The sequence below is a fragment of the Lactuca virosa genome, chromosome 3, assembly GCF_052849685.1.
Source record: "Lactuca virosa cultivar CGN04683 chromosome 3, Lactuca_virosa_CGN04683_v6, whole genome shotgun sequence".
Classification (NCBI taxonomy): domain Eukaryota; kingdom Viridiplantae; phylum Streptophyta; class Magnoliopsida; order Asterales; family Asteraceae; genus Lactuca; species Lactuca virosa.
This window is the reverse complement of record NC_136428.1, coordinates 131,333,312-131,350,080: the sequence shown is the minus strand read 5'-3', so window position 1 is coordinate 131,350,080 and position 16,769 is coordinate 131,333,312. Positions and strand designations below refer to the sequence as shown.

General features: G+C 38.4%; 1 protein-coding gene across 1 annotated transcript; it reads left to right on the top strand.

Moving 5' to 3' along the window:
- Window positions 1-15,647: 15,647 nt before the first annotated feature.
- Window positions 15,648-16,769, top strand: LOC145164061 (uncharacterized). Its single transcript, XM_079082781.1, has one exon. The coding sequence runs from the start codon at window positions 15,648-15,650 to the stop codon at window positions 16,767-16,769; it is 1,122 nt and encodes a 373-aa protein (XP_078938907.1).

Genomic DNA, 16,769 nt, shown 5'->3' with positions numbered 1-16,769 from the left:
GACTCATCCCTACAACGGTTAGACTCAAACAAGAGCAGCACAGTAGGGTCAAATCCAGTACTCTGAGATTATTCAACCCTGGTCACATGTGACTTAACGTATTCATCTAGTAGTTAACTCCCATCACTCGAAATTCCACAAAGCACAAAGCAAGCAGCATTCAGACAATGGAAAATCTAACCAACAGATTCCAATCAAGATATTCTGTACTAGCATGCAATTCAAAGGCTCATACAATCAGGCATAACCTAAACAGGCCATCCTACTACTGGCTAACCAGTTCTAGCATGCAATTCTACAAATTCACATAAGCACACAAAGTCATATCTCTTAGATCCTTAGCCATAATCTAGCATGCGATTCATATAATCATATCATGTCACATAACAAACATGTATTGGTATTTTGGGAACCACTTACTTGAGCTCGGCCGATTGCACGCATCACACCCATTTCTTTTCAAATTTTCTTTTATAAAAATGATTTCCCTTCTGAAAATTTTCATACCAAGTCCCCAGTTTGAGTCCAGACACGCCCGAGAGTGTGACTGAATCCCTCAAACCAAGGCTCTGATACCAACTTATAACATCCCAAAATTCAAGGCCAAAAATTTCATTTTTAATATGAGAAAACCTTTAATAACGTTGTTCCAGACATTGAAAACATTTCATTTAAAACCAATATCAGAGTCAAATTCCAAAGATCACATAGTGCGGAATAACATGGATGAATGTGCTGCGATCGTCCCGAGCTCCTTTTTCTTAAAACTAAAGACACCTGAAACCAAAACTGGAAACCGTAAGCACGAAGCTTAGTGAGTCCCCCAAATACCACATACCATACATATCAACTGGGCCATACATGCCATACATACTGTGAGCCATACATAACAAACATATCCATAATCAAGTAAGGTGCTATGTGCCAAACATAGTCTTGCTGTTATGCCACGGGTCGCACGTGGTCTTTCTTGTCAAGCCTGGGGCCACTCCCTGGGTCTTACAGACAAGTGCCAAGGGCCACCCCTTGGTCTTCCATGCAAGCATCACAAAGACAACTAGCATACATACTACTCTACTTGGCTAATCAGCATACAATGTGCCAGGAGCCACCTCCTGGTCTTTCATTCATAATAGCATACAGTGTGCCAGGATCCACCTCCTGGTCTTTCATACATAATGCCTAGGGCTAACCCCCAGGTCTTCCTACTATACATAATATCATGCAGTGTGCCAGGAGCCGCCTCCTGGTCTTTCATACATAATGCCTAGGGCTAACCCCCGGGTCTTCCTACTATACATAAACTAAATGGGCCAACATTGTGGCCGTAGACCCATACAACCAGTGAGGAGACTCACCTCGCACTGCTGAAGACTAGCTGAACACTTCTGGCTGCTAACCGGCAGCTCCTGAACTGTTGATCCTTCGTCTCCCCGAACTATCAATAGCCAAAATAACACTTAAACTACAATACCCTCAAAAGTCAAACTAGGTCAAACTAGGTCAAACTTGGTCAAAGTCAACATCCAGTTGTCTTGACTCACCGAGTTGGTCCACCAACTCGTCGAGTCCCTATTCTTCCAAAATGATACAACCCCCCTCTCCCCCGCGGCTCTACTCGTCGAGTCTAACAAGAACTCGACGAGTTCATCTTCAACCATAACATCGAGACCATCTTCAACCGACTCGCCGAGTTCATCCTTGAACTCGTTGAGTTCATCTTCATCATATGAATGTGTCCAGTCTATGACTCGCCAAGTTCTATGAACAACTCGTCGAGTCCGTCTTCATGGGTTGGGAGATTGCCTTGGACTCGTCGAGTTGATCTTTGAACTCGTCGAGTACGATGATCTTCAAGTCCATAATGAACCCAACTGGCTGAGTCCTCAACACACACTCGCTATCAAAGGGTTTTGGGCAAGAAAACGGCTTGACTCGCCGAGTCCTAAGAGAAACTCATCGAGTCCTCCTAAGTCCAAATCTATTCAGACGATTTCAGTCGGACACAAAGCATCCAGGACCCAGATCTAACCTTCTAGGGTCGAAATAATACGTAAAGCCTCTGCCTTTACATCCATGTATGGCCCTTTTTGCTCAAAAGACCATAACAACCTCATAAACCTTGCATGGGGAGTTCTAATGGCATAAATGAAAGAACCCCTTTCTATACTTTCATATTTCTGAAAGACCCAAACTTTCATACTTGACAATATAGTTACTCCAAAACGCAACATGCATATTTATAAAATAGTATTTTACATTGAATAAGTGATTACAAAGGATTGGATACAAACCGACTATGTTTTAAGATTTTACATAACTACCCAGGATATTGTAAATCTATACAAACCTAAACCAAAAATACAAAAATAATATTACAACTATTCTAAGTCTTCCAGCTATACTGGGTGCTTATTGCCTGCATTATGTTAAAACATTGGGAGGGGTAAGCGATAACGCTTAGTGAGTTCAATAATATATACAATATAACGTTATGCCATATATATATACCAATATGGCAGAAGCAAATAGGAGCAAGGAACAACAAAGGCATAATGTGATAAGCTTTCCCTAACAATTATTGATTTGATTCAAAGATATACAATCATTGAGACATAACAATTTCCATACTTGATATACATCAATAACGCTTTGGCCCAAATGGCACAGAAGAAATACAACTTCGGATTAACATTTTGGTAGATTTCAGGTTTTCACGCCCTGTCTAACCATCTGCCAATGCCATAGAATAGATTCATTCACTTACTGGGGGACATGCTCTACATGGCCAGAGGCTACATACCAGTACCACTGTGAATCTGAGTTCTTAAACTGATCACATGGTCAAAGGTATAGCTTTGCTATCATAAATAGCAGAAATAAAAATAACACGGAAAAATACTCAGGAATATCATTCTACCGAAGCCAAAGTGATGCCTATGTCATACACTTCATGGTCAACGGTTCATACCAATACCCAAGTGATGCCTATGTCATACACTTCAAGTTAGAGGTACAGCCTTGCTATAAAAATAGCGGATACAACAACTCGAGATGATAACATGGAAAAGCACATAACACATATAACACATAACATACAATTGTTTCTACATATTAAACTCACCGTGAATTAACCGGGGGTCAAAATAATAATTTGGGCAGCACTTCGGCTCTAAATATGACTTTCGTCGTTGAAAACCGGGAGTTTTCTTGAAAACCGGGCTCTGCGAAGGTACAGCTTCGAAACCGAAAAAAATAAATTTTTCGGGCTTCTTGGGAATCTCGGGGCGTGTTTCGGGCATTGGAATTAATCCTAGGGCTTCGGGGGAAGTCAAAATGGTAAAAATATTGAAAAGGGGTGAAAAAGTGGCAAAAATGAACCTTTCCTCGGCAATGCTCGCAGGCACTATTTATAGTGTGCGAGCCGGAGTCTTCGGATCCAAGAAGTAGCGAGTCAGCAGCGACGTGGCATCAGGAGGCGAAGGCATGCAGAGCGAGCTCGGACACGACACGGAAGCAGCAACGCGTCGGATGGCTACTGGTCGCGACGTTGGTCGAATCCGGAAGCAGCACACATCAGACGTGCGAGGAACCGTTGATACGTGGCGCGCATGACTCATCGACATCGGATACGTGGCTGATCGCGGTGGCCGGCACTGTTCATGCGAGATTCCCCGGGTCTTATCCACAATTTCTCGGTTTTTGTGCAAAAATCTTCCGAAATTCATAACTTTTGCATACGGGCTCCGTTTTTGACGTTCTTTATATGCACTCGTAGAGAAAATTATGCTCTACAACTTTCGTTTAGACTTCGTCGGAAAATTTTGAGTTATTTTTATATTATTATTTTTAACAGACCGGGACTGGTAAATCCGTTAAAAATTCATAACTTCTTCATCCGACGTCCGTTTTCGTCAGACTTTTTACCGTTGTACTGCTAATGACGAGACCTTCGATTCTCGTTTAGGTTGTGTCGGCTAAAAATCACTCGATCTAAAATTCGAGTTTTTAGCTGTCTACTGCTAAGCTGAAACTTAGAAAAATCATAACTTCCTCATACGAAGTCAGATTTTGGCGTTCTTTTTATCGAACTTCTCGGTTTAACGAATACTACGAATTTCATTTAGATATCTAAGGCTAAAAAGTAGTTTATCAAAAACTCACTTTTTACGTCATTCGGCACCGTGCCGGTTTTATCCCGGATCTTCGATTGGTCATAACTTCTTCGTTATAACTCGGATTTCGACGAGGTTTTCGCCTACATGTTTCTAACGAGATTATCTACAATTTTCAATAATAAAATTTTACTTATTTCAAATTTTATATTTTCGCTAAATTTCACTATTTGGCTTTTAATTGGAATCTCATAAGACTTCCAACATTTAATGAGTGATTCTAAACATAGTTTTACTTCATTTCTAGTAAAAACTATCTGTTAGAACTCAACACTCAATTTCACATAATATTTCATAATATTATTAACTTTTCAAATTACATAACACGATTTCAAAACGTGTATGTTACAATTACCTCCTCCTTTTGAGGATTTCGTCCCCGAAATCACCACGATTTGGACAAATGAGGATATTTCGCTCTTATCTCATTCTTATTTTCCCTAAGTATAAATTTATTATCCCGTTTCACCTTGAATAATGGAACCGTTTCATCATACATGCTCAAGCATTTACGTAGATATCTTACATGAAATACATCATGAATACCTGCCAAATCTTCAGGCAATTTCCAAGCGATATGCTTGTTGACTAATTCTCTATATAATTTTGAAAAGTCCAACAAATCTAGGACTCAATCTCCTTTTCTTCTCAAATTTCATAATACCTTTCCACGGGGTTACCTTCAGTATCACCCACTTGGAATTCTATGGATAGTCTACTCCATTTCTACACAGGTCTTTTCTCGATCCTGGGCTACGTTCATTCTTTCTCGTATAATTTGAATCTTATCAGTGGTGTCTTGAATCATTTTAGGACCACCAAGGATTTTCTGTCCTACATTATGCCAACATAATGGTGTTCACATTTACTACCGAACTCTAAGACACATGCACGAAGCATATCTTCTATTGTTTGGATTGTTCTCTCCGTCTAACCATCGGTCTGGGGATGATAAGATGTGTTGGGAGCAACTCGAGATCCCAATTCACTTTTCATACTCGCCCAAAAGTGAGAAGTGAAGCGAGTATCACGATCAGAAATAATCTTTAGTGGCACACCATGTCTCGCCATAATTTCGTCTAAGTAAACTTGTGCATATTTCTTCATTAGAACTGTTATACGTATGGCGAGAAAATATGCACTCTTAATCAGTCGGTCGATAATTATCCAAAGGTTATCATTCACATTTTTCTTCTCCTCTTTCGAGGTATTAACTGTATAAGCCGGATAAGTAGAATATCCCTTCGATATAAGTTTACGAGTTTTTAAGAAAGAAATTTATTATTTTCACCGTAGACATAAATAGAATCCCTCCTTTCGATAGGGATGCATATCATCTCTTCGTAGCACAAGAGATCTGCGTAGTTCTTTGACAATCGATTCATGTCGAGAATAATATCAAAGTTGGGAAAGAAGATAGGAATTAGGTTAGCAGGAAGATTATAACTTTCAATTCCTATGACACTATCTCTATAGACTTTATCAACAAGTAATGATATATTTCCTATGTTATCTATATGAAATGATTAGACAATTGCGTAACAAGCAATTTGAAAAGAATGTGCGAATTTATAAGGCACGAAAGAATCTGAGGCATCACAATCAAATAAGATGTGAGCAGACCTAAAGTTTACGAGAAAATTACTAGTCACAACATTCGAGTCCTAACTTACTTCCTCTGTGGTAATCTAAAATGTACGATTTTTAACTTTTGGTTTGCCAAACTATTGTCAAACTCTTCAAACTTATTAATTACTAGCGGTGCTCCATCCTGCACCCGCTCATCATTCTCTATTGGGCCTTCGATCCTAATCCTTGAGTTAAAACTCAATTCTCATTGCAGACTCCTGCTCCTTCTTGGTTTATAGACTAAACCCAAGATAAGGTCTTTACTTTTGCTATAACAGCAACTCGAATGGTTTTATTCTAATGACATTTGTATTTATAACACATAAGATACATAATGAACCAAACTCTTGTATTAAAATCAGATCGAATAAATCAAGCTGATGGAATAAAGAAAATGAAAAGAGTTTGATCAACACGTGGATGCTTTGGAACAAAAAGAATAACACCACGTATCTCTAATTCGTGCTTTCGTACATATACATCTTTTAGCTTTTGGCACCTCCTCCTTTTTAGTTGGAGTACTCTTTGATTGTTGAATGGAAACTTAACTCCCCGCCATTTAACTAGTAAGAGTAGGGCGGAAACATTTCTTGTGGCCAGTAACACCACATAGCAAGTCACATCTCTGGCTAATGATTGCTCAATTCTTTAATGAAGATTGTTATATTTCTATCGACTACCTCGACCATTTACTTCTTCAGTATTCCTACTGAAGTTTTGTCACTATATAAGACATGGTTCTCTAAACTAATCAACTCCTTTCGTGGATTTATACTAATCGGACTCGATTCTTTATGACATTAAGATTTGAACAATAATTATCTTCTTAGTCATTACCGAAACGAAGGTAACAACACACATGAATAAAACAGAATCATTTACTAGCTTCTTGGTAACCTTGTGACTTTGCCTGATCCAAGTGTGAGTCATGTGCTTCCAGTAGTATAGGCCTCTACTATTATTCACACCTACTCATACTCGTCCCAAGTATTGTCTCGCAGTTCCCAAGTCACCATTCAAAAGTTTTCACAAAGCAAATTTTCACAACCAAGTGCGTTCAAACAAGTACATACAACAATTTCTCCTAGACTCAACTAGGGTTTTTGCGTTTCTATCAAACATATATTGGATTACCTATACTCGCCCTCTAGGATTCTTCTCATGCATATACTCGATATAGAATATTCTAATATTTTTCCATAGGTCGATAGAAATTTTACTTCCATTTCTTCTTATAAATTCTTTCTCGGGTAGTGTCTACTCTGCAAGACATACTACACCCAAAATTTCCTCTAGCAGTGTAATGACAAATAGTTTCCAACTACTTACATCATCTTCTAACTCATGCAAACCATCATGCATATTTGTTGGTTTCATTATCCTTTCATGACATCGTTATTCCTGTATCTGAGTAAGTCTTCTTCTCATGGTTGTATCTTTTAAGTCTACTTCATAGGAGTCTATCCTAAGAAGTTTGCATTATAGCTGCATCTCAGCAAGCTCTATTAGCTTCAACTTGGTTCTCTGTCATTCTTAACTACAACATTTCTTCTCATACAATAATATGAGTGTATAACTTCTTCAACTAAGTACTCTACCTTACTCTAACAAGTAAGCCACTCAGCCTTTTCACAACCGAATAACCTATTTCACTATCCCAATCTTGTATGTTAAAGTCGGCTTAACACACAATGGAACTTCCATAGATGTGATAGAAGTCAATCATCACTCAGTATTTATCAAATGCTAAGTCTGAGCATCTTGTATAGGGTTACTACTTGAACTACATACTACATCACCAAGCCTTGGCCTAATAAGTCTAAAAACTTCATTAGCCTTTCCTTTGATCTTCATTTAATTCTTCTAAATCCTGGACTACATTAATTTCAATACTGTTGAAGTATTTATCACCATCCTCGGTTCTTCCGACTCTATAAACTATCACTGCTTTAATCTGGACAGCGATTGAAGAACTTCATTGGTTATGCTAAAACATTTATCTCATCCAAATGTATTTCAAATGCACATCTTTCTTCCAAATATGTTATTATATTATCTTACATATTTTAAATGCATAATACCACTTTATAGGTATTAATACACTATTTACGATTACACTTCATATTTATTATTTCACGATATCCTTCGATCGTTTATCAATAAACTTATCAATATCAATTATCATAAGTATCTTTATTACTTCGAAAAATTTCATATAAATTCTATTACGAAAATTCTTAGAATTCTGAACATAAAATTTTCTAAACCAAGGTCGGCAACAGACCTTAAACTTTCTCAAATAATAGCAATAGAGGTATGAAACCTAAAGCATGCTATATTTACTTATCATTTAGCATTTAATAGAATATAAGGCATATCTCCTCTTAATATTCTAGTGCTTACCCCATTAGGTATTCAACCTAAAATATACCAGATACATGTTGTATCATCTTCACTTAACAATTCATGTTTAAATCTAGAAATTCTCAAAATTCCTAGTTCATATATACTAATTCTCTAAAATTTTTGAAGTAACTTAATATCTTAGAATACTAGGGTTTATCACTACCCAATACCCCACTTAAGTGTTTCCTATGGTTTGTATCAATATATTTACAATGATTCAATTCATATATTGAACTTCCAATAGTTTAAGTCTAAATACCAATCCATGGAATTTAGTTCGCTTAAACCACTGCTCTGATACCATGATTGAAAGAACCCCTTTCTATACTTTTATATTTCTGAAAGACCCAAACTTTCATACTTGACAATATAGTTACTCCAAAACGCAACATGCATATTTATAAAATAGTATTTTACATTGAATAAGTGATTACAAAGGATTGGATACAAACCGACTATGTTTTAAGATTTTACATAACTACCCAGGATATTGTAAATCTATACAAACCTAAACCAAAAATACAAAAATAATATTACAACTATTCTAAGTCTTCCAGCTATACTGGGTGCTTATTGCCTGCATTATGTTAAAACATTGGGAGGGGTAAGCGATAACGCTTAGTGAGTTCAATAATATATACAATATAACGTTATGCCATATATATATACCAATATGGCAGAAGCAAATAGGAGCAAGGAACAACAAAGGCATAATGTGATAAGCTTTCCCTAACAATTATTGATTTGATTCAAAGATATACAATCATTGAGACATAACAATTTCCATACTTGATATACATCAATAACGCTTTGGCCCAAATGGCACAGAAGAAATACAACTTCGGATTAACATTTTGGTAGATTTCAGGTTTTCACGCCCTGTCTAACCATCTGCCAATGCCATAGAATAGATTCATTCACTTACTGGGGGACATGCTCTACATGGCCAGAGGCTACATACCAGTACCACTGTGAATCTGAGTTCTTAAACTGATCACATGGTCAAAGGTATAGCTTTGCTATCATAAATAGCAGAAATAAAAATAACACGGAAAAATACTCAGGAATATCATTCTACCGAAGCCAAAGTGATGCCTATGTCATACACTTCATGGTCAACGGTTCATACCAATACCCAAGTGATGCCTATGTCATACACTTCAAGTTAGAGGTACAGCCTTGCTATAAAAATAGCGGATACAACAACTCGAGATGATAACATGGAAAAGCACATAACACATATAACACATAACATACAATTGTTTCTACATATTAAACTCACCGTGAATTAACCGGGGGTCCAAAATAATAATTTGGGCAGCACTTCGGCTCTAAATATGACTTTCGTCGTTGAAAACCGGGAGTTTTCTTGAAAACCGGGCTCTGCGAAGGTACAGCTTCGAAACTGAAAAAAATAAATTTTTCGGGCTTCACGGGAATCTCGGGGCGTGTTTCGGGCATTGGAATTAATCCCGGGGCTTCGGGGGAAGTCAAAATGGTAAAAATATTGAAAAGGGGTGAAAAAGTGGCAAAAATGAACCTTTCCTCGGCAAGGCTCGCAGGCACTATTTATAGTGTGTGAGCCGGAGTCTTCGGATCCGAGAAGTAGCGAGTCAGCAGCGACATGGCATCAGGAGGCGAAGGCATGCGGAGCGAGCTCGGACGCGACATGGAAGCAGCAACGCGTCGGATGGCTACTGGTCGCGGCGTTGGTCGAATCCGGAAGCGGCACGCATCGGACGTGCGAGGAACCGGTGATACGTGGCGCGCATGACTCATCGACATCGGATACGTGGCTGATCCCGGTGGCCGGCACTGTTCATGCGAGATTCCCCGGGTCTTATCCATAATTTCTCGGTTTTTGTGCAAAAATCTTCCGAAATTCATAACTTTTGCATACGGGCTCCGTTTTTGACGTTCTTTATATGCACGCGTAGAGAAAATTATGCTCTACAACTTTCGTTTAGACTTCGTCGGAAAATTTTGACTTATTTTTATATTATTATTTTTAACAGACTGGGACTGGTAAATCCGTTAAAAATTCATAACTTCTTCATCCGACGTCCGTTTTCGTCAGACTTTTTACCGTTGTACTGCTAATGACGAGACCTTCGATTCTCGTTTAGGTTGTGTCGGCTAAAAATCACTCGATCTAAAATTCGAGTTTTTAGCTGTCTACTGCTAAGCTGAAACTTAGAAAAATCATAACTTCCTCATATGAAGTCAGATTTTGGCGTTCTTTTTATCGAACTTCTCGGTTTAACGAATACTACGACTTTCATTTTGATATTTAAGGCTAAAAAGTAGTTTATCAAAAACTCATTTTTTACGTCATTCGACACCGTGTCGGTTTTATCCAGGATCTTCGATTGGTCATAACTTATTTGTTATAACTCGGATTTCGACGAGGTTTTCGCCTACATGTTTCTAACGAGATTATCTACAACTTTCAATAATAAAATTTTACTTATTTCAAATTTTATATTTTCGCTAAATTTCACTATTTGGCTTTTAACTGGAATCTCATAAGACTTCCAACATTTAATGAGTGATTCTAAACATAGTTTTACTTCATTTCTAGTAAAAACTATCGGTTAGAACTCAACACTCAATTTCACATAATATTTCATAATATTATTAACTTTTCAAATTACATAACACGATTTCAAAACGTGTATGTTACAATAAAGCTTACACCTTTATGCCCTAACCACTCTTAGGGACCCCAGATCTGAAAGGATCTTTGCTTGGGACATCCTTGTCCCATAGATCAAGCTCCATGGACCAAAACTCTCATAAAGTGGACATAAATAGATCTAAGAATCTATAAGTCAAGATGAAGACTTGATTACCAGAAAATGATGGAAATGAGATGGTGTTGCTGGATCTACAAGTTCCTCCTTGAACCTTCAATCTCCTTCTTCTTCTTCTAGCCTCTAAGAACACCAAAATACTCAAGAATGGCTCACACACTCACCAAATGATCTAGGGTTTCGTGGGTTAAGTTCTGGACAATGGGGGCAGGGAATAGAACCAAGAGGAGGAGAATAAGATGCTTAAATAGGGTGCCAAGTCCCGAATTTAGGGTTTCCTAAACCCTGACCAACTCGTCGAGTTGGTCCTCCGACTCGTCGGGTAGGTCACTTAACCCGCGACCCGGAACGTGTTCCTACTCGTCGAGTCACCCCACCTACTCGACGAGTCGCCTTCTGATTTTTGAGGTTTTCCTTCCCTTTCTAGGTCTTCTAAATTCGGGGTGTTACAGTTAGATGGTTAAGTTAACTATTTTCCTTCATTTAATAGTATCAAAAAATCTTCACTTTTGAATCTCACAATCAATATGAGATGTATGCGATTTGAGTTTTTTAATCTTTTAACCTTCTAACCTCTCCTATCATATACGTGTTTCTCCTACACCATAGAATATTAATTTTTATTATTTTATTTATTACTTTATTAATGATGTGATATTTATATATAAAATGACGTCATTTTGTGTATTTTGGTTCGGTTCGGTTTTTTTCGGTTTCTAGATATATCAAAACCAAACCGAACCTAAAAAATCGGTTTTTCTAACAACAAATACCAAACCATCAGTTTTTCAAATGATTTTGTTTTTTGTTTTTTTTTAAGGTTTGGTTTCGGTTTTTTTGCACACCCCTACATGTTGGAGATAATATCAAAAACATATTAAAATGAACTTTAATTTTTTTTTTTTGTAGATGCCCAACAATTTTATAAACAAACTTTCATGAAATTTTTTGTTGGAGAACAAGAATTGGAACGGTGTTAAATTTGTTGATTGACATTGTACTTAAGGATTGTCATTGGGCACGAAAACAAGTTGCACGTTCTAGAAAAACTATTTTCTTTAACATCATTTGACAAAGCACAAAGCACCTGCTCATTGTCATAAAGCTTGAATTATAATGTACCATGAGCAACATGAAGTTGTAAACCCTGCAGTTTCTAGCATTATCCATGGCCTCCAAAAAACGGGAACCATATGAACCATTGGGTGTTGCATAAGAACAAGACTTATGGAGGAGGGATCAAAGTGAATGAAGTATCATGGAAAGGGGAGATATGTCGAGAATGACAACACCCATAGGCGTGAAGAGTTGGTTCGGTGGTGTTTGGTGGGGGGGGGGGGGGTTGCCAATTGGCGGCCATGTGAGGCTACCTATGAGAGTGGGGTCACCCACAAGTACTTCGGTAAGTACTTCGGTCATAGTTAAGGCAATGGTGGATAGGCGATGCAGGAGACCTATGACCACATGATTGTCTCCACGGTTGTTGCGACGGTTAGATCGTATTTATTCTGGCAACTAGAACAACATGAACCTCAATCTGGTTATTGTCGGTCGGGCTCATGATGAGCTTTCGGTGTTCAAATTGTTGGAAACGATGAATAATATGGATGTGATGTTGAGAGGGATGAGAGAACCGCTGCTCCGCAGATTGAAGCATAGATAAAGCTTGCAAAGAGTATAGAAGAGAATGATGTTGTATGTGTTGGCGAATTTCACTGAGTTAGATAAGGCATGAGGCGTGTTCTGATCCAGTAACCATTAAATTGGAGTATCCTCCAAGATTACTTGGTGTGATGACTAAGTACTAGAATCCTTGAGCAATAAAGAATTATATATAAGGAAAGTCTAGTTGTCTTTCTTCCAGGAATCCTTGTTTTATGCTAATGTGTTTGTTTAGTATAAAACTGGTGATTGTTTTCCTCCTGTAATAATCAGTTGAGAGATTGAAGTTTTGAGTTATAATTTTCTTCAATAAAAGTTCATGCAAGTTATGCATTATAGCATATGTTTTTCTGCTTTGCTTGAATTGGTATCAGCGCATTGAGAAGAAGAAGCGCATGCGACAGATTACAACAGAAGAAGAGAGTTCTCCTATTTTTTCTGTTTTTGTTTATGCACAGCAGGTGAGCTTCTCCTGCGATAGAAGGGGAACTCGTGATCAGAGATTTGTGAAAGAAGAAGAACGTGTGATAGTAGGTGAAGGAGGAAGAACAAGAAGTTGTTTCCTTTTCTTTTGGTCGATCCCTTGCTACAGGAGAATAAAACCTGCAACGGTGGTGAGAAGATCTGTTGTTTCCTTTTCTTTTTCGGTATGTGGTGTACTAGCGATTGAGAAAGATCTTGTGTGGAGATATCAAGAAAAAAAATATTTCTCTTGTGTAGAAGTGTAACAACGTAAATTTTCAAACACAATTTTTCATTTTCAAAATCACATAATTCTCAATATCATATTTCAAAAACCCCAATTGTCAAATTGTCAAAAACACAAATTCATAAATTGTTTGATAAAATCCAGGATCCTCAAAACATAAAGTCCATATCGTCTGTACAATCAAGTCGGCGCCTTCCCGCGATCCTGAGAAGTACCTGAAACACATATCACATAACACGGTAAGCACAAAGCTTAGTGAGTTCCCCAATATACCACACACATCTCATTAGCCTCTCATGGCTATATCTCGATAAAGACCCTCCGGTAAATGTGTCTCAATGGAGACCCTCCAGTCCCACAACTCGGGTTGGACCCTCCGGTTCTAACTCAATAAAGCTCGGGATAATACACAACTTAAATCACAAAGACATAATGGATGATATCACATAACTCAGAATAAGCATACAAGACCCTCCGGTCACACAATGTTACCAATCAGGTAAGTATAGTAAGAAGACTCACCTCGTAAGTAAGCAAGTAAGCCTCGTACCCCTCGAACAGTCTAATCTCCGCCTACATGCCATAATCATCTCTAATTAACACTTATAACCACAACTCTAAATAATTTAAGCTCACCCCTCACTATAACTCTTGTAAAGGGTAAAAGACCATTTTATCCTTCCATGGTCTCCATAATCCATGTCTTGACCAACCCTAAAGTCAACAGAAGTCAACACTCGAGTCAACAATCCATGTTGACCCAACTCGTCGAGTGCATCTATGAGACTCGTCGAGTTCCCTCGTTTTCCTCATAAATGTCGTAAAAATCCAACTTAACTCGTCGAGTTGTCTCGTCAACTCGCCGACTTACAACGCGTCCAGACTCATCGGGGAAAACCCTAACCGACTCGTCGAGTCGGCTCACCAACTCGTCGAGTCCCTTTAGTCCATTTTCTTATTCAGACGATTTCAGGCAGAATAAGGTCTCATACTCTGGATCTAGCCTTCTAAGACTGAATCATCACGTAAAGCTGCAAGCTTTACGTTCATGCATGGCATCTAGGGCTCAAAATGCCAAAACAAGCTCCATAAAGGTTTTCATGCATGGAAACTTGCCCAAAGCTTGATAAAGCTTGGATCTTTGAGCTCATGGGTCCTCATTTTGTCGAGATCTGGAGTCTCAACCCCAAGGCAAGCTCCAGCAACTCAAGAACCACAAGATAAGGAGGGGAAAAGCCCTAAAACTCCCTAGAAAGAGATCTATCAAAGACATGATCAAGGTGGTAGCTTTTTACCTCCAAATTGAAGCTAGCACAGAGACACACTTGATCCACAAGCCTCTTCTCGTTCCAAGGCTTGATGCTCTTCACTCATCTTCCAAATGTGCACCAAAACACCCAAAGTTAGCTTCTATCTCTCTCACACAAATGGATACACACAATTAGGGTTTCTCACAGAGGGTTGGGATGATAAGGGAGGCGGAAATGAGGGCTTAAGGTCCTTTAAATACGACACAAACCCTGAAAATTAGGGTTTTCTCACTCAGCACCTACTCGTTGAGTTGGGGTCCTCCAACTCGTCGAGTAGACTCTAATAATCACGCAACCATTATCTTCTCTACTCGGTGAGTTGGGGCATCCAACTCGTCGAGTTGCTCTGACACTATCAATGAAATTAATTAAATAATATACCTGGGACTCGGGATGTTACAAGAAGAATTTGTGTCCCAGAAGAACCTGTGCATAAAGTTATCTTGTGCTGTGGAGATATCTTGTGTAACAACTTTCTCTGCTTTCTGTGTTTCTGTTTCTTTTCTCGTGAGGAGAACATGTGCAGGAAGACAAATCGGCGACTGCAATTGATTCCTCCTGTGCGATCTAAGAATCAATCTTGCAGTTTTGAGAAGGCGTGTTTTGCCCTAAAGGAAAAATAAACGTGTTTTTTTGTTCTTTTAGGCCCTTGTTGAGATCTGAAACTTTTATTGCAAACCAAGATCGTTTTTTGGGCCTTTGAAGCAAAAAAAAAATCATCAAGACATAGTAATCGTGATTTTTGTTTATGTTTCTTTTTGAAGCAAAAAAAGAAAAACAAAACAAATCGGAATTTTTTTTCTCTGATTCGTGTGGAGGAATCAAAAATTGAACTGCGATGTCTGGAGGAGAATCGTCGTGACCACCGGCTAAGGAACACACTTCGTTTACATTCCAATGCTTGGTTTTGTCATCGACGAACTACACAATTTGGAGGATGCACATGGAGGTGCTACTCGGGATTCATGGCATCTGGTATGTGATCGATCCCGGACTTGATGACACGAAGAAAAATAACATCATGAAAGGATTGTTGTTTCAATCGAATCTGGAGGATTTAATCCTTCAAATTGGTAATTTGAAAACTCGTAACCTAGGAGCTGATCGAGTAAAGGAAGCAAGGCTCGAAACGTTGACTATCGAGTTCGAGAACATCAAGATGAGTGATACAAGTACGATAGACGATTTCGCTGCAAAATTATCTGGAATTGCTTCGAAATCTGCTTCATGTGGAGAGGTTATAAACGAACAGAACCTTGCGAAGAAGTTTCTCACGAGACTCCCTATACGATTTGTGCATATTGTAGTGGCTCTTGAACAAGTCTTAGATCTTGAGACGGTAGGCTTTGAAGACATGGTTGGTTGCTTAAAAGCCTACGAAGAAAGAATTAAGGAGGATGATAAGACGCCTGAAACACAAGCAAATCTACTTTATACCAAAACCGAATCTTCATATAGTAACACCGAATCATCAATGGTAGAGGTCGAGGTTCAAATAACCGAGGAAGAGGACATGGTGGCGGAAGTGGTCGGGGTAACACCCAAAATCACAGTCACTCGGAATCCACTAAAACTTGTGATGATAAAAAAACAAAAGGGAAAGCAACGTGAACAAAGGGATCTCTCAAATATTCAATGTTACTGGTGTGATAAGTATGGTCACTTTACTTCGAGATGCCCGACCCAAATCAAAAATCATAAGGCTAACCTTAATGCGACATACGAAGGAGGTGCGAATCATGAAGAAGGGTCGTTCTTTATGATGAATACAATCCAAGAAACGGTGTTCTTGAACGAAGACAAATATATCCCTGCAAAAATTGATGCATATACCGATGAAGACAAAATTTGGTACTTAGACAATGGTGCGAGCAACCACATGACCGGAAACTACTCTTATTTTTCTGAATTAAATAAAAACATAACATTTACAGTGAGATTTGGAGATGGGTCATGTGTTAGCATTAAAGGAAAATGGGTCAATTTTGTTCGAAGAGAAAAGTGGCGACCAAAAACTAATGAAGGATATTTATTATATTTCGTCATTTCCGAGCAATGTTATTAG

What these genes read in the sequence shown, in the direction of transcription:
- LOC145164061 (XM_079082781.1), top strand. Translation starts at nt 15,648, where the DNA reads ATGGAGGTGCTACTCGGGATTCATGGCATCTGGTATGTGATCGATCCC.